General features: G+C 49.3%; 1 protein-coding gene across 2 annotated transcripts in view; it reads right to left on the bottom strand.

The window, feature by feature from the left end:
• The window catches only part of PTH1R (parathyroid hormone 1 receptor), a 171894-nt gene extending 149749 nt beyond the window's left edge, over positions 1-22145 (bottom strand). For both annotated transcript variants that reach the window (XM_045005775.1, XM_045005776.1), the window contains exon 1: positions 21649-22145. In XM_045005775.1, coding sequence (XP_044861710.1) covers positions 21649-21723 — 75 coding nt within the window. In that variant the 5' untranslated portion in view covers positions 21724-22145. The remainder of the gene's footprint in view (positions 1-21648) is intronic.
• Positions 22146-24959: the final 2814 nt, after the last annotated feature.

Raw genomic sequence — 24959 nt, 5'->3', positions numbered from 1 at the left:
CAGGTGAGGAGGTGGTATCAGCTCGTGCTGGGCAAAGGGGTATCTCAGCCGCCGGCAGTAATGGAGGAGAACAGTCAGAAACAGGTGACTCGTGATTCGATCCCTCACCCGAAGAGGTGAAGTCAGACCCCTCAACTGCAGATGGGTCCTGAGGACTGGCATGACCTGGCAACAGCTGATCTACATGTCGCCGCCAGGTAAGATTCTCTGCAGTCCGGACTGTGTAGGAAACAGGTCCTGTTTGAGTGATGACTGTGGCCGGAACCCATTTAGCTCTGGAAGTATAATTCCGAGCCAAAACTGGCTGTCCCGGGCTAAAGGTTCGGTCTTTTGCTCTGGGTGCCCGTCTGATGACTTGATATTGCTGCTGATGTTGCACAATTTGTCGGGGTTCAGAAGGTTTCAGCAGATCAAAGCAAGTGCGCAGCTGTCGTCCCATCATTAGAAAGGCCGGAGATGCGTGGGTCGTAGCATGAGGTGTGTTTCTGTAGGAAAGTAAAAAGGTATCCAGACGCTTTTGAATGGAGTGTTGTCCCCTTGCTGATTTCAAAGCGTTTTTCATTGTCTGCACAAATCTTTCAGCTAATCCGTTGGTGGACGGATCATATGGTGCTGATGTGATGTGGTGTATCCCATTTGCTTTCATAAAATTTTGAAACTCCTGAGAAACGAACTGCGGTCCGTTGTCGCTCACAAGTTGTTCTGGCAGACCAAAACGACTAAAGAGTCCTCATAGTTTTTGGATAGTACTCTCTGCAGAAGTGGACTGCATTATAGAGACTTCTGGCCATTTAGAATGGGCATCTATTGCCACCAAGAACATGCTTCCTTCAAGGGGGCCAGCAAAGTCAACGTGAATACGTTGCCACGGGTTTTCAGGCCAGTCCCATGGGTGTAGGGGTGCCCACTGGGGTGCATTCCTCACACCCTGACATGACATACAAGCTTTTGCCTTCTCTTCAATAGCGCTGTCCAGTCCAGGCCACCAAAAATAGCTTCGTGCAATTTCCTTCATGCGCACTATTCCACAGTGACCGGAATGTAGCTGTTCTAACATCTGTGATCTCAGTGGTGGTGGAATAATGACACGTCTCCCCCACAACAAACAACCAGATTGGACCGATAACTCCGTCCGCTTGGACATGTAGGGAACAAGGTCGGATGAGACCGGAGAGGTTTGTCGAGATGTTCCATGCATCACCAGGTCCATAACGTGGGACAATACTGGGTCAACGCGAGTTGCCTTCTTTATCTGAGTAGCAGTGATGGGTGTATTCTCTACCTGTTCAAAGTAGAAGATTTCCTTGTGGGCACTATCTTGGTGTTTGACCGGCAAAGGCAACCTTGAGAGGCCATCTGCATTGCCGTGTAGAGTGGATTTCCGATATTTGATTTCATATGTGTGTGCTGAAAGTAACAATGCCCAACGTTGCATACGACTAGCAGCTAATGGGGGAATGCCTGTGTAAGGTCCAAAAATTGATGTCAGAGGTCGATGGTCTGTGAGAAGAGTAAATTTTCGCCCAAACAGGTACTGATGAAACTTCCGAATTCCAAAAACAATTCCTAATGCCTCACGTTCGATTTGGGCGTAGTTAGTTTCTGCTTTGCTTAGAGTGCGTGAAGCAAAAGCAATAGGTCTCTCTTCTCCTGAAGGCATAATATGTGACACGACTGCTCCCACTCCATAAGGGGAGGCATCGCAGGCCAATTGCAGTGGTAAGGATGGATCAAAGTGTGTTAGAACTTCAGAATTTAGCAATGCATCCTTAGCTTTGTTAAACGCAACATCACAGGCTTCAGTCCACTTCCAGGCCTTGTTCTGCCCAAGGAGCTCATGAAGTGGTTTTAGCAGTGTGGCTAACTGTGAGATGAACTTTCCATAATAGTTCAGGAGTCCTAGAACCGAGCGCAGCTGGCTTACATTTCGAGGTGGGGGAGCCTCCACAATAGCTTTAACTTTTGCAGGGGCCTTATGAAGACCTGCAGAATCAATGATGTGTCCCAAATATTCAACAGAGGGCTTGAAGAATTCACACTTGTCTTTGCGAACTCGTAGGCCATACTCTTCCAGTCTTTGTAGGGTAGCCTCTAAATTCTTTAAGTGATCCTCTTCATTTCTTCCAGTGACCAGGATATCATCCAGATAGCACTGAACTCCTGACAAGCCACACAAGATCTGGTCCATAGCCCTCTGGAACAGGGCGGGAGGCGATGTTATTCCGAAGGGTAGACGACAGTATCGATAAAGCCCCTTATGAGTCACAATAGTCAACAGCTCTTGGGACTTTTCATCGACGTGCATCTGTAAATATGCTTGACTCAGATCAATCTTACTGAACTTTTGTCCCCCAGCCAGGCCTGCGAAGAGGTCATCGATGCGGGGAAGCGGGTATTGCTCTGCACACAACACTGGGTTGACAGTGACTTTAAAATCACCGCAAATCCGGAGAGAGCCATCTTTCTTCACGATTGGAACGATAGGAGTGGCCCATGAGCTATGGGTAACTGGTATTAGGACTCCATTGGTGACCAGGCGCTCCAGGTCTGCTTCAACTTTTGGCCTGATGGCATATGGCACAGTTCGGGCTTTCAGATATTTTGGTGGACTGCCAGGTTTAATGTTCAATGTCACAGGGATTCCCTTCATACTTCCCAAATCATCTCCAAAAACAGCAGCATGTTTCCTTAGTATAGGGGTTAGACTGGTTTCTTCTTTAGTCATCCGGTGCACTTCTGCCCAGTTCAGTTGAATCTTCCCAAGCCAAGACCTACCCATTAAGGCTGGGTAGTTACCTCTCACCACAAACAGTGGCAATTTAGCCACCTGTCCATTGAGCTCCACCTTAACATCAATAGTGCCCAGCATAGGCACAGCTTCTCCCGTATACGTCTTCAGAACAGTTTTTGTTGCCTTAAGCGGAAGATGCTGTAGCTTTTCTTTATACACAGTCTCGGAGATCAGTGAGACGGCTGCACTGGTGTCCAGTTCCATGCGTATATGTTTGCCATCCAGTAACGGGGTTACCCAGTATTCATGTGAGCCCATTGCCAAAGACAAAACATGCAGTGGCACTTCCTCTTGCGATGAGGTGTCACCTTGATCATCCTGGGTCTGCTCTAGGGTATGCAGGGTTCCTCTTTTTGTCGGCCAGACCACAGGCCTCTTTTTCTTTTGTTTACAGGCACACTCAATGTGTCCCTTTTTGCCACAGTGTCGACACACCAGGTCCTTACACCAGCATTCTGATGCCTGGTGACCCGGCTTACCACAGCGGTAACATTCTTGACTCTGCACAGTTTTGTGGGTCGGTTCTTGTGACACTTTTTGCACCCTAGGGGGTGCACCGATGTATTGTGCCTCCCTTGTAGCCAGTTCCATGGAGACAGCAATATCAACAGCCTTCTGTAAGGTAAGCTGAGCCTCTGTCAGTAGGCGCTTCCGTATAGCTTCACTGTACAGGCCACACACTAACCTGTCACGCAGGGCATCATGTAACATTTCTTTAAATTCACAGTGTTCTGCTAGCTTTTTTAAAATGGCTACAAATTGTACAACTGTTTCATCTTCCTTTTGGTCTCTTTTGTGGAACCTATATCTTTCAGCAATTACCAGTGGTTTTGGGGAGAAATGAGACCCCAGGATTTCCACAATGTCACTGTAAGATTTAGTCTCAGGCTTAACAGGGTGTAGTAAGCTGCGTAGCAGAGAGTAGGTTTTAGCCCCTACAACAGTTAAGAATATTGGCACCTTCTTCGCTTCTGTAATGTCATTTGCAATACCAAAAAGCTCAAAATGCTCAGTATACACATGCCACTGCTCTGTATTCTCATCAAAAGGCTCCAGGGGCCTGGTCAGAGTAGCCATGATTTTTAGTTTCACTTTCACAGTCAGTGCAAACAAGCAGCTTTTTTTCTTTGTTTGGTCTTTACCTTGACTTCTACTTCCTTCTGTTACTGGAGCAGCACCGGAGTCTCACCCTCGTCGCCAGTGTTATATCCTTGGGGCAGCCGGTGTAGGAAACAATCACTTGAGGCCAGAGAGCAGGCAGCTAACCAAAACCTCCATTTTATTTACATATATACAGAGAGCTCCTCAGCCGGTTGAAACCGGTTGAGCTAACCCATAATAATCTAACTCAGTTGCCATAGCAACAAAACCATGACAACCAAATACACAACACCCACCCTTTGCAAACCTCCCCGCGATGTCGGTGGACTGAAGGCAAGTTCCAAATCCTAACTTTATATTGCCGCCCAAGGGTGGGGATTTAAACTGGAAGTCGTCCCCGTGCACAGAATGAGTGTGACACCGCTGCAGCAGGTGGATCCCTGCGGACAGCTGAGCTCTCACCTGGCACAAAGCATTATGCTCTAATGCAGGTGGCTGGTGAGCTACCATCTCCCAATGCCATGCTGGAAGTGAAGTGTGCCAGCAGATGTGTGTATGTGTGAAAGAAAATGTGCAATCAGAAGGCTGTGACTTTAAGATCCAATATCTCACCCAGTGTCAGGGCTGGAAGCACCATGTGCCAGGCTCTCCAGGACTCTCTGGGTGCTTTGCCTCACCCCTGCAACACAAAGCAGCCAGGAGCCCAGTTTCGGTGGTAGTGGGTTCATGCTACGAATGGTGTGAGTAAGAAGGAGGCGCTCACGTGGGGTGAGATTATCCTGTGTGTTCGTGCCCAGGCCCCCAGGCCACGGAGCAGGACCCCAGTGTGCTAGGTGCTGTACAAACACAGACCAAAAAGGCAGACCCCGCCCCAAAGAGTTGGCAATCTAAGTACAAGACATGGGCTTTGATAGCAGCCTTCAACTCCCTGAAGGGGGGTTGCAAAGAGGATGGAGCTCGACTGTTCTCAGTGGTAGCAGATGACAGAACAAGGAGCAATGGTCTCAAGTTGCAGTGGGGGAGGTTTAGGTTGGATATTAGGAAACACTATTTCACTAGGAGGGTGGTGAAGCACTGGAATGGGTTACCTAGGGAGGTGGTGGAATCTCCTTCCTTAGAGGTTTTTAAGGCCCGGCTTGACAAAGCCCTGGCTGGGATGATTTAGCTGGTGTTGGTCCTGCTTGGAGCAGGGGGTTGGACTAGATGACCTCCTGAGGTCCCTTCCAACCCTGAGATTCTATGATTCTATGAAGTCCTACTGCACTCGGTGGGCCTGTTCATGCAGAAAGGCACCACTGAGCATGGAGGGATCACAATCTGGCCTTCTGTCATTAAACACCCTGACACAAAGAAGATCCATTACGCTGTGAAGTGATGTCCCAAGGAAAACACTGGCCCGCCCCTTGTGACTATTAGCCCTAGGCTGGCCAGGCCGCTTTGGAGCATGTTGCAGGGGAGTGAGATGTGTCGGCCAGGAGATGGACTGGAGAATTTGATGGGTCTCCTTCTGCTCTGTCCCATGCAACAGGACATCGGTAATGCTGCCCTGGCCCCGGAGACGAAGCAGAAGTGTTTCGACGTCCTGCAGGGCCCTTGCTTGCAGGTCCTGTCTGAAGCAGAACAGGCGGCAGCACCCCTGGAGTTACGCATTCTCATTCTGCATGCACCCTCCCTGCCGTGCCCCCGCCCCTTAGCTACAGAAATTCAGAAGAACAACAGGCGGAAGGGCAGATCTACTGGGGAGGCTGCGCCTAACGATCTGGTGCAGTCCAGTTACTTGCTGCTGTGCACGCTGGATGTGCAGAACTCCCTAGGCACGTTCTCTAACGTCAGGGCCAGCGTTGCGCTGGGAGAATACGCGGGGCTAGGAATGAGAGGGATGTGGGGAGTGAGGGAAGGAGCCAGCCCAGCAAAGCCACAAGCAGGCTAGGTAGCACCGGAGCAAGTGCACCCAGAGAAGCTGACAGGATTAGCCTGTCCTGACCCAGGGCCTGTCTTGACACAAGTCTATTTATGTCACATGGTGAGCTGGAAGCCAAATGTTTGTTTGTTCCTTCATTTGGCCAGAGATCTGCTTATTCATCTGTTCTTAGGACCCTTATCTTCCTGACCCCGGAGACATGCTGACTCAGTTCCACCAGCCAAACCAGAAAACTTGCCCGCATTGACCCCTATGTGGAACCCTGCCGTGCATGCAGACCTGTTAATAAATAGGCTGATCGGGGGGCGAGATCCTCAGCTGCTGGAAACTGGCGGGGCTCCATCAGCTTCATTTACACCAGCTGAGGAGCTGGGCCCAAGAGCCTGATTCATGCCAACCATGGGGTAAATCAAGAGCAATCCCCGCGAAGTCCGTGGGCCCGATTGTTTATGGTTTTCACAGATGCTTGTGCAAAATGGGTGTGAAATGCTATCTGCTGAGAATGGCAGCATTTTGCGCACACGCTGCGGAGAGGACACAAGACACAAGGCCCAGTGGAGAATCAGAGTGTAAAACCACCCCGGGGAAAATCGGTGTCGGCAAGCTGAGAAGCAGGTCGTACATTTCAGAACCCGGTGCCGTGTTCAGTGATCACCCGGTGCTTAAGGTGCTGCAAGAGATCTGGTTTAGCCTGTGTCTGGTTCCAGCTGGCTCCATAACGACAACAAGAGCTTCACCGCTCTCAGCATCTCTTAGGATAAGATGCCGTCCGTATAGGGCTGCCTGACTTCTAAGCAGGGCTTGGAGACGGGCGTAATTAAGAGCTGACCTGAATCTGCAACTGAGCCCCCACCTTTTTCAAAGTCTGAAAACCTCCTTTTCAGGGAGTCTGCAGGCCCCGTTCTCACCATCAGGCCTCCGTCTAGATCAGAAAGAGGCGTGGCCAAAATGCCACAACGAAGGCGGTTCTCAGCTGAGTGCATGCAAGAAGTACTGTATTTCCTAAGTAGGGCAGCCCAAAGAAGCCAGCCAGCCAACCAACCACAAGAAAGCTAACCCAAGCGCAGCAGAGCGGAGTTCAGATAAGCATCTGAATGTTTAGGATGTTTATCTGACCTGGATCTCCAACCCTTCCTACAGTCATCATCCCTCGGTGCAAGGCAGACCAAGGAGCTCAGGAACAATTTTGCAAAATGGAGCGATGCTGATTTACTCTAGCTGGGGATCTGGCCTCACTGACAGCTGAGGATCTGGCCCCGGGAACTTGGTGGTTTCTATCATGAGGTTACGGCAAGTCAGCGAGAGAATATGATCTCAGGAATGAAAAAAACAAACACACAATTATGGTGTGTGGCAAAAGGCAGATGAAGAAACACAGTCATGACTGGAAATGAAGCGACAATGAAGCTGATGCCCTGCCATGGAATCCTACAATGAGACGCTTATAGCTTAATTGAGCAAAGCTAAAGCGTGACTCAGGGTAGTAGGACTACACAAGTCCTGCTGGGTCTAATCCTGAAATCTTTCTCCAGCTGAGTGAAAAGGAGGAAAGACCAAAAGCCCCGCCTGGTACAGTTGGGATGTGGCAAATCCCTGACTGGAGCATGATTCAGACCCAAATCCGATGAGAGACCTGGTGGGTGGAATGGCTTGGGCACTCGGGAAGGGGATGTGACGCTGACATGGCTGCCCTGATGAGTTCAGCGCTGGATGCGCTTCTCTGGGTCATATGCTAACGTAACTCCATCTGCTGTACTCCCAGTCGGCACCGGTGGGAGAATCCGGCCCTTGTCTCCTCCAAAGCAGCCCATGAGGCAGGGACACTTTGCTTTCAGCCAGGGGCACCACAACATGGAGACCAGGGGGCCGTGGCCCCATCACTTTTTACCAGCTGTAAGGAAAAGTGACGGGGGGCGGGGGAGGCAGAGAGGAGCAAGTGGAGGGCGGGGTCTTGGGGGAAGAGGCGCTTCGGGGGCGGAGCCTCGGGGGGAGGGGCGATGTGAGGGCGGGGCCTCCGAGGAAGGGGTGCTGCGGGGGACAAGGCCACGGTTCAGGTGCCGGTGGCTCCCCCCGCTTTCAGGGAGCTTCGTTGCTCCTGCTTTGAACAAAGGACTGGAAGAACCTCCTGGGTCTTTGAGTCCATCCCCTGCTGTCACAGGCACCCCCATGCGATAATCTCTTTCGTAAATACATCAAGCTCCAACTTCCAGCTACTTAGGTTGCTTGCCCTCCCCCCGCCCCCCACCTCCCTCCTCTGACAGTGAGAAACCCTGTTCTCCTTCCCAGCCTCAATTTATTCTTGGCCAGGTTATTGCCATTTGTTCTGGTGCCAGCGCTGGCCTTTCGCTTCAGTACCTCTTTCCCCATCCTCTTGATTACAAGTGCTGATGTATTTAGATGCTTTGAAACACTGTGGGCTTGATGACATGCAGAGCTACTGCCCGGTGAGCTGGAGCGTGAATCGACAGTGCACCCGTTTGCTGCACCCTAAGGACGGGTCACTCCACTCCACACTCAGGTTGACGTAAGGCAGCTTAGGTCGACCTGATTTCGTCAGTGTACACAGTGCAGCCTCGTCCCGCCACTGTAAGCGCCCTATGACGCCGACAGAAGAACGCCACCTTCGCAAGAGGCACAGGGCTTATGTCGCTGTAGTTAGGGCAACACCGTCTCTGCACTGCTTACATCCCACTGTTGGCTGTCTTGTCAATTTCACGGCTCCCTGCTGGAGCCGTGAAACTGACCGGAAATCTGGACCGCTAGAGCCTGGCTGCCCCCAGCTCCCCGCCGGGCTACGGCCCAGAGATTCCCCGCTCAGGGAGGCGAGACGCCCAGGCAGCTGGCCCCCCGCTCGCGGCTGAGGAGCCAAGCACAGCTGAGAGCCCTGGCTCTCCACCCCCACCCCCCCACTGCCTCTCTTCAGTGAGGATGCGGACCCCCGACAGAAAGAGGGTAGTGTGGACATCAGCCACTGCAGTCATCGCCGCAGGGGCTGTAAATTGACCTAACACAGGTCGACTTCGGGCTGTAGTACGGTCACCCCCAGCTCACCATAAGGACACTGCTACAGCGTGGCGAAAGCCCCAGAGTGCAGTGTAGCATACTGCCACTAGCAAACGCGCTAACGCTCCAGGTAGACAAGCCCTAGGACAAGGGATTGGATTGGCACGAGGGCGGACGACTCGAGCCCTGCCATGGGAAAGCAAGCGGAAATGAGGCATTCGGAGGCAGGCCAAGCTAACCGGAAAAGGTTCCCAGAGAGCTCCAGGGAGGGTAATAATAACTCTCCCTTCTTGAAGCCCTTTCCAACTGAGGATCTCCAAGCACCCTGTGAACATTAATTGACGTAAGCCTCACAACACCCCGTGTTCTGTCTATTAATAGGGCCCTACCAAATACTTGGCCATGGAAAACATGTCACAGACCACGAAATCTGGTCTTCCCTGGTCTTTTGTGGTTCTCAACTGGCACACAGAGGTCTTCCAGGGGGTACATCAACTCATCTAGATATTTGCCTAGTTTTACAACAGGCTAACCAAGTCAGTACACAGTAAAATTTCATACAATGACTTGGTTATACTGCTCTCTATACTGAAACGTAAGTACAATATTTATATGCCAATTGATTCATTTTATAATTATATGTTAAAAATGAGAAAGTCAGCAATTTTTCAGTAATCGTGCACAGTGAAACTTTATTTTTATGTCTGATTGTGTTAGCAAGTAGTTTTTAAGTGAGGTGAGAGTGGCAGCTGCTGGCCGAGGGCCCAGCTCTCACGGCAGCTGCACAGACGTAAGGGTGGCAGAACCATACCATGCCATCCTTAATTCTGCGCTGCCACTGGCGGCGGCTCTGCCTTCAGAGCTCGGCTCCCGGCCAGCAGCCACTGCTCTCCAGCTGCTCAGTTCTGTAGGCAGCACCACCGCCAGCAGCAACGCAGAAATAAGGGTAGCAATAAGCCCCCCCAAACAATAAACTTGCAAACCTTTCCCACCCCCACACCACAACTCCCTTTTGGGTCAGGACTGCTACAGTTATAACACCGTGAAATTCCAGATTTAAATATCTGAAATCATGAAATTTACTATATTTAAAATGTTACGACCGTGAAATTGACCAAAATGGACTGTGAATTAATAACCCCATGCGACACATGCAAACACAGTGTGGCATTTTGTTTCCCTCTAGGGGTTAGATCACAGATACCGATTTATGAGTCAAATATGGACTCGGTAATTTACCTCAAGCTAAAGCGGAGGCTCTGTCCCTGGACCCAGAGGCCCTGGCTTCATTCCTCACAAATGATCCAGCCCCAGGCATCCCTGCACCCACTTTACACTCAGAGAGGTTTAAGTGACTTGTCCAAAGAAACGCCCCCCCCACCCCACCCCACCCCACCCACTCCCAGGAAAGCAGCCTTCTAGCCTAACCATCCTGCCGCAGAGCAGGCATTTTAGAACCCGCGAGCCAAACGAGCACAGCCCGGAGAACGATGGCGAAATGTGCAGCTCGAAGGAAGCCTTGGAAAAATCACTCCAGAGGCAAACAGGCCTGGTAATCTGAGAGCTCTTGATAAGCAGGCAACATCGATTGCCCTGATTGTGTCCTCTGAGTGTCTCTCAGACCGCCCAGCTTTTATCATTCCCCTCTACTGAGCTGAGCAGCCTTTTCAATTGCTAACCATGAAACAGATCCGCTGCTCAATGTTGTTCTATTGATCCCACTCTTAAAGCCCTGCTAGGACAAACAAGACATTCATTTTCAAGTCTGTTAGTCTATAAGGTGCCACAGGATTCTTTGCTGCTCAAGACATTCATTTTCATTGAAGGGGTGCGAGGCGTCTGGCCATAGGCACCAGCTTCCTCATTTCCCCAGGGATGGTCGACCCCTGCTCCACCCCAGCCCTGCCCCCAATCCACCCCTTCCCCCAAGGCCCCACCCTCACCCCACCTCTTCCCGTCCCTGCCCCGTAGGGTTGCCAACCCTCCAGGATTGTCCTGGAGTCTCCAGAATTACAGAGCAATCTTTAATTAAAGATTATGTCATATGATGAAACCTCCAGGAAGATGTCCAACCAAAATTGGCAACCCTATCATCCCACCTCTTCCTGCCCCCTTCCGTCCTCTCCCCCTAATGCGCCCTCTCCTCCCCAACGCCTCCTGCACGTTACTGAACAGATGATCTGCGGCGGGCGGGAGGTTCTGGGCAGGAGGAGGGGAAGGAGCTGATTGGTGGGGCCCACCAGCAGGCAGGAGGCACTGGTGGTGGGGAGGGGAAGGAGCTGATTGTTGGGGCTGCTGGTGGATGCTGAGCACAATCGGGCCCAGAGGATGAGGCAGGGTAAGAAGTCACTGATGCATTCCAGGGGCTTTGGGTAGGAATCAGCAGTGTGGTGTGCTCACGAACGGGGAAGATAGATAATTATATGGAAGATAGCACTGTGCTATGTGGAGTGAATGTGCATGCATGCACCAGGAGATCCCAAAAAGTTTTGCACTGGCTCAGAAGGCTGATGTGGCCGATGGTTTTGCAAAGTACTTTGAAACTAGCTGTCCTGGGTTTCCTTAGGAGAGATGGACCAAGCTGGAATCTGGATTCAGTTTCTGAACCCCAAAACTTGCAACCAGGAATGCTGGGGTTTGGATTAGGCCTATCTCCAATCGAGCTATCTATCTGAGCATTTATACCGTAAGCATCCCTGTCATAGCTCCATGACTTAATGCGCAGAGATGGGAATGAGATTGTGATCAGGCGCCAGAGCATCCTGATTGCTGTAACTCAAGGCGTTTTCCATTCTCTTCCTCCTAACCCCGTGTAACTGATGCGTTAGAATCGTCATGCTTTGCACATACAGGGTGCCATTCATCGGAGGATCCCATGGCCCTTTTGGAACATTTATTAATTAAGCCTCAGTGTGAGGAGCTGTCGGAACGAGATTGTCATGCCCATTTCACAGATGGAGATGTTGAGGCAGAGAGCTAGAGGTTCATTGACTCTCCTGAGGTCACAAAGCAAGTCAGTGGCAGAGTCAGAAATAGATTCCCTGCTTCCCGGTTCCCCGCTCTCACCCATCGGCCTTGGTTAGCTAAACTGAACTATCATCCATTTGTGCCTCACTGTTCTCCCAAGATATTGAGTTCTTGCACCCACTGCCTGGGGCTGTTCCTTACAAATACCGCCTCATCTGGGCTGGATTGTGTGTGTACCTAACCAGTCTATCCCCACATACAGATATTTAGGCTCTGATCCAGAGGCCAGTGAAGGTGACAGAAGTTTTTCTGTTGACTCCAATGAACTCTGGAACAGGCTCTTAAACGGATGCTATTTAGCTTGTTTTCATCCCTCAAACCTACAATTAAAAACATAGGTAGACAGCGTGTATGGAGAAAGAGAGAACTGAAATAAATGATTTGTAGTGGGTGTGCAGAGGGGTTAAGATAACATCAAGGAACCCTGATAAGTTACAATACCAGGCCATCCCTGGGAAAAGCCGTCTGGCAAGTTAAAGACACTGCTTAGCGCTGACTTCGCAATTTACATCTTTAACCTTTTTCACAAACACTGACTCATCTATGGGTTATTTTCAGATACAAATCGGGTATTAAAGAGTTGGCCTTACCTGGTATGCCGCTGACACCAGAGATCATTACAATGGAAAGCATTTAAACAAGCAAATGCAGCTGGGCATTCTCTGCTGTTTGGTTCTGCATTTCAATCAGCTCAGAAGGTGAAACTAGACAGGTCAGTTTATGATCAATTTCTCCTTCGCTCTCAGTTAGGGGTGTGTGTGTGTGTGTGTGTGTGTGTGTGCGCCCCCACACATGGAACAAACACACTGCACAGGCCCCACCATCAGTGGGGATTTTCAGGACCAGAAGCCAGTGGATCAGGTGCTGGACCGGGAGCCTTGAAAAACAGGTTCTATTCCCAGCTGTGACCTTCAACAAGCCACTTCGCCACCCTGTGACTCTGGGTACGTCCCAGAGTCGGGGTGTAATTCCCAGCTCGGGCAGACGTACATGCGCTAGCTCTGCTCAAGCTAGCACCTAAAAATAGCATCGGCACAGTGGCTCAGGCTAACCCGGGGGATTGGTGGGATTGTACTCAGGCGGTTAGCCCGAGGGGCCATTCGCACGGCCGCGGCCACACTGCTATTGGCTGATAAGCTCTTGGAGATCTCCTGAGGCAAGCTGCCCATTGTTCTCCGCTGGCCCCCTGCATGGGAATGAGGGAGCCAGAGGCTTTCCCCACACAAGCGGCGGCCCCAGTTTGAGAAACACTCCCCTACATGGACAACCTTATATCTCTTTAGACCCCCTTTCTGTCTAGTTAGCGTAAGTCGGTGACGTTTGTCTGCAGGTGAGAGTGTCCGTATCTGCGTGAGAGGGTAGAAGTGTGAAGGCCAATGAGTGTGTGTGTATGTTGGGCCAGATCCTCAGCAGAGCGCTATCAAACTCCAACAGAGCTTTGCTGATTTACATGTGCTGAGGGTGGACGAGAGGGAAGCAAAGTGTTCGAAGGAGGAGCAACCCAGATGCATTATGGGAGGCATCAATACAAAGAAATCTGTAGAGAAATAAACTCGGCGATGCTGCGGTCAGGCAATCTAAAAAAGGAATGAACCGATGTAGGTTTCCAATAGGGAAATCTCACAAGGGCTTTCTCCTTATATTTTCTGATAGAGGAATAAAGGTGGGCTGGCTCCAGGACCATTACTAGCACGCTCTACCCCCTGCTGCGCAAGAAACATAGGGTTGAATCTCTGCCCTACCACCTGGCTGTCCCAGGGGCGCAGAGGGACTCTGCTTGGAATGTATGTTAGCTGTAAAACAACATGCTTCAGCCTTAAGCTAGATGTAGTTAGAATTTATTATTTGTATTGTGGCTGCACCAATCACTAACCAGGGTCCCATTGTGCTGACTATTGTGTAAATACAGAACAAAGACAGCCTCTGCCCTGAGGAGTTTAGCTTCATTTATTCTCTTACCAATAGCCCACTGATTCTGAAGTTCTTTAGCAATGTTTAAGGCCTGAACTTTCAAAAGGGGCTAGTGGTTTTGGGTGCCCCATCGGAGAAACTTGGAGAGGATCCCGATCTTCAGAAAACTCAACTCCTGGAAATCAGGCCCTTTAAGAGATCTCGAGGGGGTACCCGGAAATCAAAGCACCCCAAAACCAAAATATGCTAAGGCCTATCCCTTTAGTAAATACAGGGCCTGATGCGAAGTCTATTGAAGTTAAGTGGAGTCTTTCCAATGGCTTGAAAAGAAAGGGCTCGGATTAAGCGTATGCAGGATAAATATGAATTCTTATTCCCTAGAAGAGCAATTTAGAGGCTGAGTTAAATTCTGCCTTTAGTTACACCCATGTGTCCTCAAGGATAGCAATGGTGACGACCAAGTGGGTCTGAGAGCAGAATGTGGGGCATTGCTGTCATCCATTGCCGGCCCCACATACTATTCTGCCCAAATTGTATTCCGTTAATTCCATTCTGCTATCTAAACACTTCTTGCAGTCTCAGCTGGATACAAGATTCATCTTCGCTTGCTGACTTTTAGTAGTTGTTACTGTGCATTGCTCAAGAACTGCCACATTCCGCCCCAGAGGCGGCTGCACTTCAGCAGAGGATTCATTCATTGGCTGCTTGGTGTCTTTGATGGAAGTTGCTACATAAAAGAAAGTATTTATTATAATAGCTCTCGAGAGCCGGCTCAGGGTCTTGAATATTGTAGCCTGAAGCATCCAAATTGCTGAGTATGAGTTGTGTTCCAGTAAACAAGATGGTATTAAGCATTTCAGGAGGGAATTCCTTCTTCCCTGCTCCGAACATTTTTTAATAAGGTTTTGATAGATCCTGGTGAATTGTTTCCATAATACTTCACTTGCCCTAATGAACCTGTTTGGGTTTTTTGATTATTATTCCTCCTATTTATTATTTGCATCGCAGTCGCACAAAGGGACCCAGCCTCGCCTCTGTCACGATTTGAGTGGATACAAAAACCTTTCCGCCTATGCAGAGAAGCCGCCTACCCAAAATAAAGATCTCTGGGTTTTTCTCTTTTTGATGCCGTCCGTTTCAGAGGGTGAGTGCCAGGCAGAGGGATCAGTGTTCAAAAGGCTTCCCAGTACTAGTGGGGATGAAGAAACGACATCGTCTAGGGAGTAGATAAATACTCTGCGGGAGGGGTTCGCCCATCACTGTAGTTAATCCACCTCCCCGAGAGGTGACAGAAGAATTCTTCCCTCCAGCTACCACTGTCTACACAAGGATTTAGGGCGGCTTAACTACGTAGCTCGGGGGGGGGGGATTTTTCACCCCCACCCCAAGCGATGTAGCTGGGTCAATCTAATGTAGACCAGCCCTATGTGAGAGGAGAATCAGGCCTGGTCTACACTTAAATTTTATACTGACATAGCTAAATGGGTCAGGAGTGTGAAAAAAATCCCACCCGTTAGTGACAGAGCTAAGCCAGTAAACCCCCCAGTGTGGACGTAACTACGCTGCTACTGTCTCTGTAATGCAGATGTGGCTTCTTAATAAGGACACATGATTACAAGGGGCAGCTTTAAATTTGCCTCTGTTAGAGACATAAAATCGGAGACTCGTAGGACTGGAAGAAACCTCGAGAGGTCTCTAGTTCAGTCCCCTGCACTCAAGGCAGGACTAAGTATTATCTAAAACCAGACTGTACAATTCATTACTAACACTCCCAAGCTCCTGTGTTAATTCACAGGGTCAAATCCTGATTCCATTGAAGTCAGAAGTTGCTTTGCCACTGACTTCAAAGGGACTAGGATTTTGTGCATAGATTTGGAAGCCAGAAAGTACCATTATGATCATCTTCTGACCTCTGCATAACCCAGGCCACAGTGCAGTGCATTAGTATAGTACTTTTATCCAGCGTTGCCAACTCGGAGGGTCCAAAACTCACAAGTCAGGCCCCTCACCACGGGAGAGCAGCTTAAAAATCATGAGATTTTGAAGGATAATACATCTGGGGTTCTTTTATTTTCCTTCTTGGGTTTATGCCTTTGGGGTTGGGAATTCCAGCTTTTCTCCTCAACCACCAGGGTCAGAAACTTTTTTTTTTTTTGTAAATGAAAGCGGAAAGTCAGGACTCCAGGAGCCGGGCATTTAAGAAAAACATCAAATATCACAAGGCTGGCGACAAAGTTGGGAGAACTGGCATCTCTGGGCAGCGGCTGGCTTTGTTTTGGCTGTGTGTGCACCGCTTAGCACACTGGAGGTCCTAAGCTTTGATCAGGGCCTCTTGAAACACCCACAGCATAACTAACAATGTTGATCCCTCAAAGCACATTGCCACCGGATGCTATTGCTGTACGGAGTCAAAAACCAACAACAAAGCCCCGATCTGTCAGCTGGGGAGGCGTAGATGCGAAATGTGCAGCTCAAGCGGATCTCTGTGTCACAGCTCACTCCCAGCGCTCGTTTGCAGCTTGACATCCTCCTCACACAGTCATTTACCCCTCGCGCTCTTCTCCCTTTAAGGGCAGCAACACCTAGGCCAAATGTAACTCGTTCAGGTCAGATCTGCCATGGGAACTCGGAACTTCTTGGCTTGTAAGTCACGCCCTGTGCAACATTCTAGTGCCGAGGCTTGTTTGCTTTGTATTTTGTGGTTTAATATTTATAGTTCAGGGAGATCTGTTAATCCCAAAGTACAATAACAAAATTTTTATCTTTCATAAATATATTGTGGTTGGATCAGCAGCCTCCCAAGTGTGAAAAAAAAAAAAGAAGAACATTTCAGCCATTGTTTTACGCACTTCAGAGCAGGCTTTTAAAGGCAGTTGGACAGCTGAGAATTACAGCTTCTCTAGATGTGATTTTTTTGATAGTGTATCGGGACAGAGTGTGATGATCCGTTCCTTCTAGCTGTAAATTATTTAAGGAAGAAGGCAATCAGTCAACTCTATGATTATTATTTGTATTACCATAGGACCTGGGCTCCATAGTCGTAGACTAGGAATCTATTACGCTAGGCCCTGTACAAACTCAGAACAAAGTGACAGTCCTTGCCCAGAGAGCTTGTAATTTAAGTAATGTAACACTTCCCGTTGCCAAATTCCATGAAGACGTGGCTCTAATCAGAAAAGCAAAGAGGTAAAAACAGCACCACCGTAAATCCGTCTTCCCTAGATACCCTGAGTCCTAGCTGATTTGTGCACAAACGTCCAGATTCCCCGCTGGTGTCTATCGCCTGAGAATCTGGTCCAGAAACCCCTGCACATCATGAAGCACCCTAAAAAAAAAAAAAAAACTATGGCAAGGCAAGAGTCTGTCCTACCTGGCACATCAGCTAAATTGGCAGCTTTTACTTCTGATTTCTTAGCAATGCTGACAACATGAGCGGCACACAAAGAGCATGACGAGTTTTTCAGATCTCAGGGACCCTGGTGCTGACAGTTACAAACACGACTGGCCTGGCTCCTCAGCTGACAGATATCGGCCTCGACTTCAACTGGAGCGATGCTGCTTTACGCCAGCTGAGGATGTGGCCCGGTCTCTTTGGATGTGAAACTGAGCTGCTCTGCCATGAAGCCAGGCAGGAGATTATACATGTGGAATGCAGCACAGTGGCTTGTTGACAGAGCATCTGTTCTGATGATAAATGCACTTAAAGGCAGCACCCAGGTTAAAAGAGAGAGAAGGGGAAACAGTTGGAAAAAATCCCTAGGCTTTTTTTATTGTGGTGGTTTTTTGGGGAAGTCTTTTTGCTGGGATGTTTAAAACTCGCTTTTAGGATTAAGACGTCGTGCCTGCGGTCTCCCCCTGTCCTATGCTCCAGTGACACCCCTCACACAGAGTTTCTGATGCATGCCACATTTCTATTACAAACCCCTTATTTTCAGGGCTCTGCAGCTCACACCAAACCGTCTCCCTCCATGTGACTGCCCCGCAAAGTTCATAAACTCTTTGTCTCCACCACACAGACTGCAGGCACAAACACCAGCCTGTATGAACCCAGGCCAACTCCTGTTCTTATTTACACTGGCGTAAATCAGGAATAGCTCCACTGAAATCAGTGCAATTTCTCCGGGTTTATGCTGAGAGCAGAATTCCATTCTAAAAACCTTATTTTGCACAGACAGCAAAAGATTAGAATCCACACCTCCTACGGTCCCACCAATCTCACTGAAGTCAACAGGCCTGAGTCTGATATCACCTGCATCAGTTTTACACTGCTGCAACTCCATTGCGGGGTTACTCCTGGTAGACACCGATGTCAATAAAGGGAGAATCAGGCTCAGTGGAGTTGCAGCAATATAACGAGAGAGGAGTATTTAACCCTGAGAGCCCTGTCTCTTACCTTACACTGCACTCTAGATTTCATGCCATTGCCTTGCAATTGAGGCTGAAAGATCCTATCGGTATGAAACGTTCAAGCTAATTGAAAAGTGGTTCAGGCAGCCAAGACGTTGCCTGTCATGTGTAGCTGCTGAAGAACACACTGCATAGCACTTTACACCCCTAATTTCGATCTCCCCTGCATTCACTCTTTAATGGTCTAACTCAGGGGCTCCCAAACGTCATGCCACTGTGACCCCTTTCTGGTAACAAAACTGACTCCACGACCCCAGGAGTGGGGACTGAAGCCTGATCCCACCCGAGCCCCATCACCCCGGGTGGGGGAGACACCAAAGCCAAAGCCCAAGAGCTTCAGTGGGGCTCTGGCTTCGGCCCTAAGACCCGGGAAGTCTAACACCAGCCCTGATGACACCATTCAAATGGGATCACAGTCCCCTTTGGGGTCCCGGCCCACAGTTTGAGAGGCGCTGGTCTAACTCAAAGGTGCAAGGGATAGGTTAGCGATCTAAGCATCTGGTTTAAAATACCTGGGGCCACGCACCGATCTCAGCTTCGGTGGGATAAAGCCCGGTGAAGTCAAAGTGATCAGAACCTAGTCCCTGGCTTCCCCAGATCCACGGCTTCAAATCCCATGTGGCCCCTTGTCCTTTGGAAATTGATAAACCGAGTTCGCTGGCTGGGAGTCTGTTAACCAAGGTCCTGTCTGCTGGGCATGGACATTAAAGGTCACATGCCACTTTTAACAGAGATCTGCCCCAGGGTCGGTGGCCAAAATATCTCCTACCCCAAATCCGTTGCTGTTATGCTGTGTGTTCACTGCCAGACACCCCAGCGGTGATTGCGTTTCAGTGATTGCCATCTGAGAATAGTCTATTAAACACATTGGGATCCTTTAGCTTCTATCTAGCTACATATATGGCCCGTGTCACTGTAGCGTTGGAGCAATGAAAGACGCTCTATCAGTGCAAGCTGTTAATACCGCACAGCATTGTTCACGTTCATTTTCAGAGTAGGTTAAAAATCAGGCCCCCGACACAGATAAAGTTCTGCTCTGTGTTACAGGATGCAGGTCAGCAACATGACGTGCTTTTAACAATCGGGATCATAAGCCCTGTGTTCCTCCGAAGTAGGAGGTGAGAGGAATACAGTAAAGAATTTCTTCCCAGTCCATGGATCATAAGGGCGGTTTTGCAGTCCCTCAGACAACTTTCTTAGCTGTCTTTGCTGAAGTGTTTTAAGAGCGACCGAGGTGTTTTGGACCTGCAGCTCCGTGGGCGCCTGATTGAAATGAATGGAATTACACCGGAGTGACACTGGAGTAACACAGCAATGAATCTGGCCCTCTGCATGCAACTAGAGTGAACGGTGACAATGCTAAGAGCAGAGAGAGTGCAGCTCCCCCTGAAAGGACAGCGGATCTGATGTCTCTTGCACTTACGCAAGTGTCTCCGTTCACTTCAGTGGACTTACTCTTGATTCACACCAGCACGCGAGCAGAATCAAGCTTTGAGTACCAGCACAATCAACAACAGTCTTATGCCAGAATCTCAGTCTCCGGTCAATGCTGCAGAGTTAATCCCAGAGTTTCTGATCTGAAGTTGTCTGTTTGCTGGGATTTCTCTCTACGTCTGGTCTCTGTCAATGAATAATTCACTGGTAAAATAGGCATTAAAAATCCACAAGACCTGAGACAGTCTATTTGCTCGTTAAGCCAGTGATCACAAGGCTTTTGGGTAGCAGAATCAGTATGTGTCTATGTGGTGGGGAGCAGGGAAGGCTTTAGATGGACGGCACAGCACATCCTCCTGCCCATGCTCGCTCTTAGCGTTTGTGGCAACACAGATTTAGCAGATTCAAGTGACCGTACTCCATCAGCACCAGCCGGGGGCCCCGATCGAAGTCAATGGGAGTTTTGCTGTTGACTTCAATTGCAGCAGGTCTGAGAAATGTGTTGTTAGCAGGTGGCACATACTTTACTATAGTAGCATAACCCCAAGTGGGCTGGAAGTCACGGACGATGTTGGCTTTTGGTCTGTTCAACATCAGACCCAGGCAGGGGTGCTGGAACAATTTTTATAGTGGGGGTGCCACTGTAAAGCCTGTATATAATGAAAGCCACTTCGAGTCAGGGGGTGCAATAGCACCCCTCGTTCCAGCACCTATGGACCCGGGGAGAAGAAACATGATCAGACACCAACTGTTTCAGCCTCACGCAGTCTATAGCCACCGGCCCCTGAACGGCACATCTCTGCAGTGTCCACTGATTTTCTTCCAAGTGCGACTAAGTTCCTATTCCCCCCAGAGACAGAGAGGGGTGAGTCTAGAGATAATCTGAACGTATGTGATGCTAGTTGTTTTTTCTTGTTTCACTAAGAGCCACTGCACGGGCAACACAACAACAAAACAACAACACAACACAACAACGAAATATAACGCTAGAACCTTCTGCCACATCCCCGAGCAATGGGCCCGAGTCCTTAACCCAGGCAAAACTCCCAAATGAATTTCAATGGGAACTTTCTTTGAGTGAGGGCCGGGGGACCGAATCCCGTTCTAAGGACTTTTCATTTTCTACATCTAAAAGCGGACAGGATCACAGGCAGTGATCACCCCAGACCTCCTTACCCATTTGCCTAGCATCAAACATGCTCAGTAATAACAACGCCAGAGCGAGGAAGACATATACAATAGTCTTGTAACTTAAGGGCCGACGGAGCACACAGTGTGTTTTTTGATGTACAAATGCTGATGCCTTCTGACATTTCGCTTCATCCATAGAGATGAGCAGAGCAAGTCGCCTTTGGCCGTACCACCCTGCGATGTAAACCTCTTTTTGTTCCACTCAGGAAGATAGTTGTCTTAATAGAGATTAGCTCCTCATATAATAGCAATCTCACCATATAAAATCACTCTATATGATATGTGTACACACACACAGATGGAAAACACTCTTAGATGATATAGGGTTAATACTACTTTCATTCCCCTGAGTATAAACCATATGCCATCCATGCGCTGACGTTTTGGACTGCAAAGCAGATCCAGTATGCTACTGTACAGAGTCACTCGCAGAGCTGAAAGCAATTGTTTGCTGAAATTAAGCTTTACCATGATTAAATTAAGACTAACATTGTCATCCAGAACAGCGGACAAACATTTTGTCCCGATTAATAGGATGCCTTTCAGTAGGGGGTGGAGTGGGGCTGATCCTAGGATTATGTCTAGTAGCTGGCTCAAATCAGTGTAAAAGTAATTTGGAAATGGGTAATGAAAATTCTTCCGAAAGTACAGTCATTTTAATTTCATCTGGCGTAGCTGCTTTCAGACTAACAGCAGCAAGGACTCAGCGCAAAGATCTGCCAGCAAAATCAAACATTCGTCTAAAAAGCCAGCGCTTTGCTGTTTCTAAATCCTGGTACAGTAAATTACTCATCAAGGAAACAGCCTCAGCTAAAGGAAACAATTGCTCCAGAATGTGCAGGAGAAAGATTTAGTAACTTACCAGAGCATAGACAGAACTCAACACCGAGCAGCAGAGGATCAAACCCAGGCTGTGATAAACCAAATATGATCCCATATCCAAGAGACTTATTGCAGCATCCACGATCTCTAAGGGAAGTAGAAGGACGAAGGATCTTCCAGGGATCCAGCTGCAGATGATTTTTTTTCTTTTATTTTTCTTCCTTCCCAGCTTTTTTTTTTTTATTTGCTTGTTTGTTTCCACAGTTTTAGCCAGAGAGGCACATGACAAGAAAGCCCAGTCCTTTGCTTCGCTTTCTCATGGCTGGAAATCTATGCAGTTTCAGAAATGTAGAGAAAGAGTCCATGTGAAGGGAGCACCAACACCCAGTTCAGTCAGAGCAGCAGTTCCTGGTGCTGTTTGTTTTGTGTGTGCATCTGTCTCAGAGCAGAAAAATCACATCCATATGTCAAAACTGCTATTCTGCTTCCTTTTTATGAGGCAGAGGGAAGTTCAAATCATTTCTTTGTCAAACGCAAACACACAGTAAGAGAGAGAGAAGTGGGAAGGGGTGGGGGGAGTTTTTAACCACTGCTTTATTTTTAGATCTAGTAATTTTATCTTTTAGGCGGGGGTGGGGGGGAGTTTGGAGAAAAAAAAAAGCTTTTTTTAAGCAAGCAAACAAATCAGAAAGTTACAAATTAAAAAAAAAGTTGGAAATATTTTCACTTAGCAATTACGTTTATGCAAACAGGAGTGCTGCTGGGTATTTTTGCTTGTATATTTCAGTACAGCTCAGCTCCACAAGAGGTTTATTCTGTCAACCTTCCCTGGATGCAATGTGTTTTAGTTACAAATACGGATTTTTTTTCTTCTCTCTCTCTCTCTCTCCCTCGCTGTCTGTCTCAAAGGATCTGCAGTTTCAAAAAGCCAATTGAGTATGGGGTGAAAGCGTGGGGCTGAAGAGCTGCTCTTTTTTTTTTTTAGTAGTTTATTTTAGATGTGGCCGTAAAAACTCTTTTCACTTACTCCATGACATTTTCCAAAATCTACGCTTTTCCATTTGCACCAACGCACACACAAGCTTCTTGTCCTGTCCTCAACCAAGAATCAAATCACCACAGCCCAGTAAAGGAAAAGTTGCTGCTTTTCTCTCTCCCTCTTGCTGCTGCTGTTGCTTTAGACTCACTTACGAAATGAACCTGAGGACAGTCCGTTTACTTCCACATAGACAAGAGGGGATTACAAAAGAAGAGAGAGAGAGAAGACAATACACTTTTCATTTGGGAAAATCCACCAGCTTCCCAGGATATACTCAGTTTGTATTGTTGCCTTCCAAACACAGCGACCCTGCCGCTTCAACCAACACGCACTCACACAAAAGACAAGACAATCTGGAGACTAGAACGTCCTTTTTTTCTGTACTAAAATCCCACCCCCCACCAACACCCACCGATGAAATTTACCAGTTTGTTAGTTTCACGGCAGGAACGTTACTCCGAGCTCTCTGTCAGTTTCATTCATAAAGCTGCAAGAAAAGGCACCGTCTCTCCCCGAGCAAAGGCTTTAGTTATATTTAGGGCGGAGCAGCAGCCCTTCTTTTATACTGGATTTTTTGGGGGGTGAGTTAAATATGAAATAATGCCCCCCCCCAATTTAATTTTGTTGCTGGCGACTGATTTATTTTTTGTAACTTGGAGAATCAAATCGTTTGATGGATTTTATTTGCTTTTTGCAGAAGCAGCAGGTTTCTGCCAGGGGTTGTGATTATTTTTAAAGGTGCGAATCGGTGCGAGAAAATATCGCTCTAGCTCTTTGGAAGGCAGGCGGTAAAAGCATCAGATTTTCACAGAGCGGAGCTGTGTGCGTTTCTCTTTTATTTTTGGGAGAGAAAAAAAAAAAGTCTCCCTGTATGGGGCGGGCGGGCGAGCTCCCCTCGGCTGTGAATGGGTGCCTTCAGCTCGCTTTATGAAAAGGGGTCTCTTTCCCTGCAAAGGGAGAGCGTGTGCGAGAGAAGAGACATAATCCTGCTCTTGATGCAAACTCGACTCCCCCGCTAGCCAGCCTGAGCCGAGCCCGGGGGAAGGCGTGTGGCTTGGGAGCAAGGAGGCAGGTATACGAGGCAGCATGGGCAGGAGCCCATTGGCTGCTGGTAGTCGCCATGTGACCACCAGGCAGGGAACCACAGGGCTCGCTGTCCACACCCCCCTCCGCCGCCCCGCCAGCCGCCGCTCCCGCCCGGCCGGGGGTTCGCCGCTGCCCGAGGCGCTGCAGCGGGACCCCGTGGCCCCGCGGATAAAATGCAGAGGATTTAAATCCCAGTGGGGGCTTGGCGTGGCTGGAGGCCCCCTCAGAGCAGACACAGATCTAGGGGAACGTCCCCCTGCCCTGCCCTGCCGCCCGGGGGAGCTTAGTGAGAGTTTGCAGAATTTGGAGGCGAGCAAAGGGGGGGGGCTGGCTTTGAAATGCGGCTCCTTTGAAAGGGGGAGCAGGCGATTTTTTAAGTGGGCTGCTTTTGATTCTTAATTCTTAGTAGTATTATTCCAGTTCTGAACTTCGTGCCTGGGGGGGGGGATAGTGACCTGGCCGAGAATCGGTATATTGAAGCGAGGGGGCTGAGGAAGAGAGGGACCCACCTGCCCCTCCCACTTGCTGTTCCCCCCTGGAAGGAAGGAAGCGGCGGCTCCTTGCCCAGCGCTTTCCAGCAGCTCCCAGCCTGGGTCTTTTTACTGGCTGAAGCTATGCAGGGAAACAACAAACCCAGGCCATCAGCCAGTGGCTTGTTTACCTGGGGCCTCTCTGTGCTAGGTCAGTACTTCCCCCGGGGGTGGGGGATTGAACCGTGGAAGAGAGAGACCCCTGCCTGGCCGGAGCTGCCCATACCCCTTGGGCCCGCTAGGAAGCGCTTCAGGGCTGTGAAGGGAGGGATCTCCGCAGGGCCGCTCCAGGCTACCGGATGGCTCGCACTTTCCTCCAGGCTCTGTACATTTGCAAAAGTCCTGCTGCTGCTGCTGCTGCTGCTGGGTCATTTGCCTCCCGCAGCATTGCATCCCCCGGGTCTGCTTGGCTGCTGCTGCGTGCAGCCTGGCTCGGGGGTGGATGTCCGGCCAGAACACGTCCCTCGCCGGGGATTCTCCGTGGTGGTTGCTGCGGATCATTTGTTAAGGGCCCCTGGTGAGGCGGGTGGGCTCTTAGGAGACAAAACAAGTAAAGACCCTCCCGCTCAGACACTGGCAGGAAGGGGCCATGGGTCTGGAAGCAGGGGCGGCTCCGGGCACCGGCGCAGCAAGCGCGTGCCTGGGGCGGCAAGCCCGGGGGGCGGCCTGCCCGTCGCTGTGAGGGCGGCAGTCAGG

Source organism: Mauremys mutica, chromosome 2 (assembly GCF_020497125.1).
Source record: "Mauremys mutica isolate MM-2020 ecotype Southern chromosome 2, ASM2049712v1, whole genome shotgun sequence".
In the NCBI taxonomy this organism is placed as follows: domain Eukaryota; kingdom Metazoa; phylum Chordata; order Testudines; family Geoemydidae; genus Mauremys; species Mauremys mutica.
This window is presented reverse-complemented; position numbering and strand designations above follow the sequence as displayed.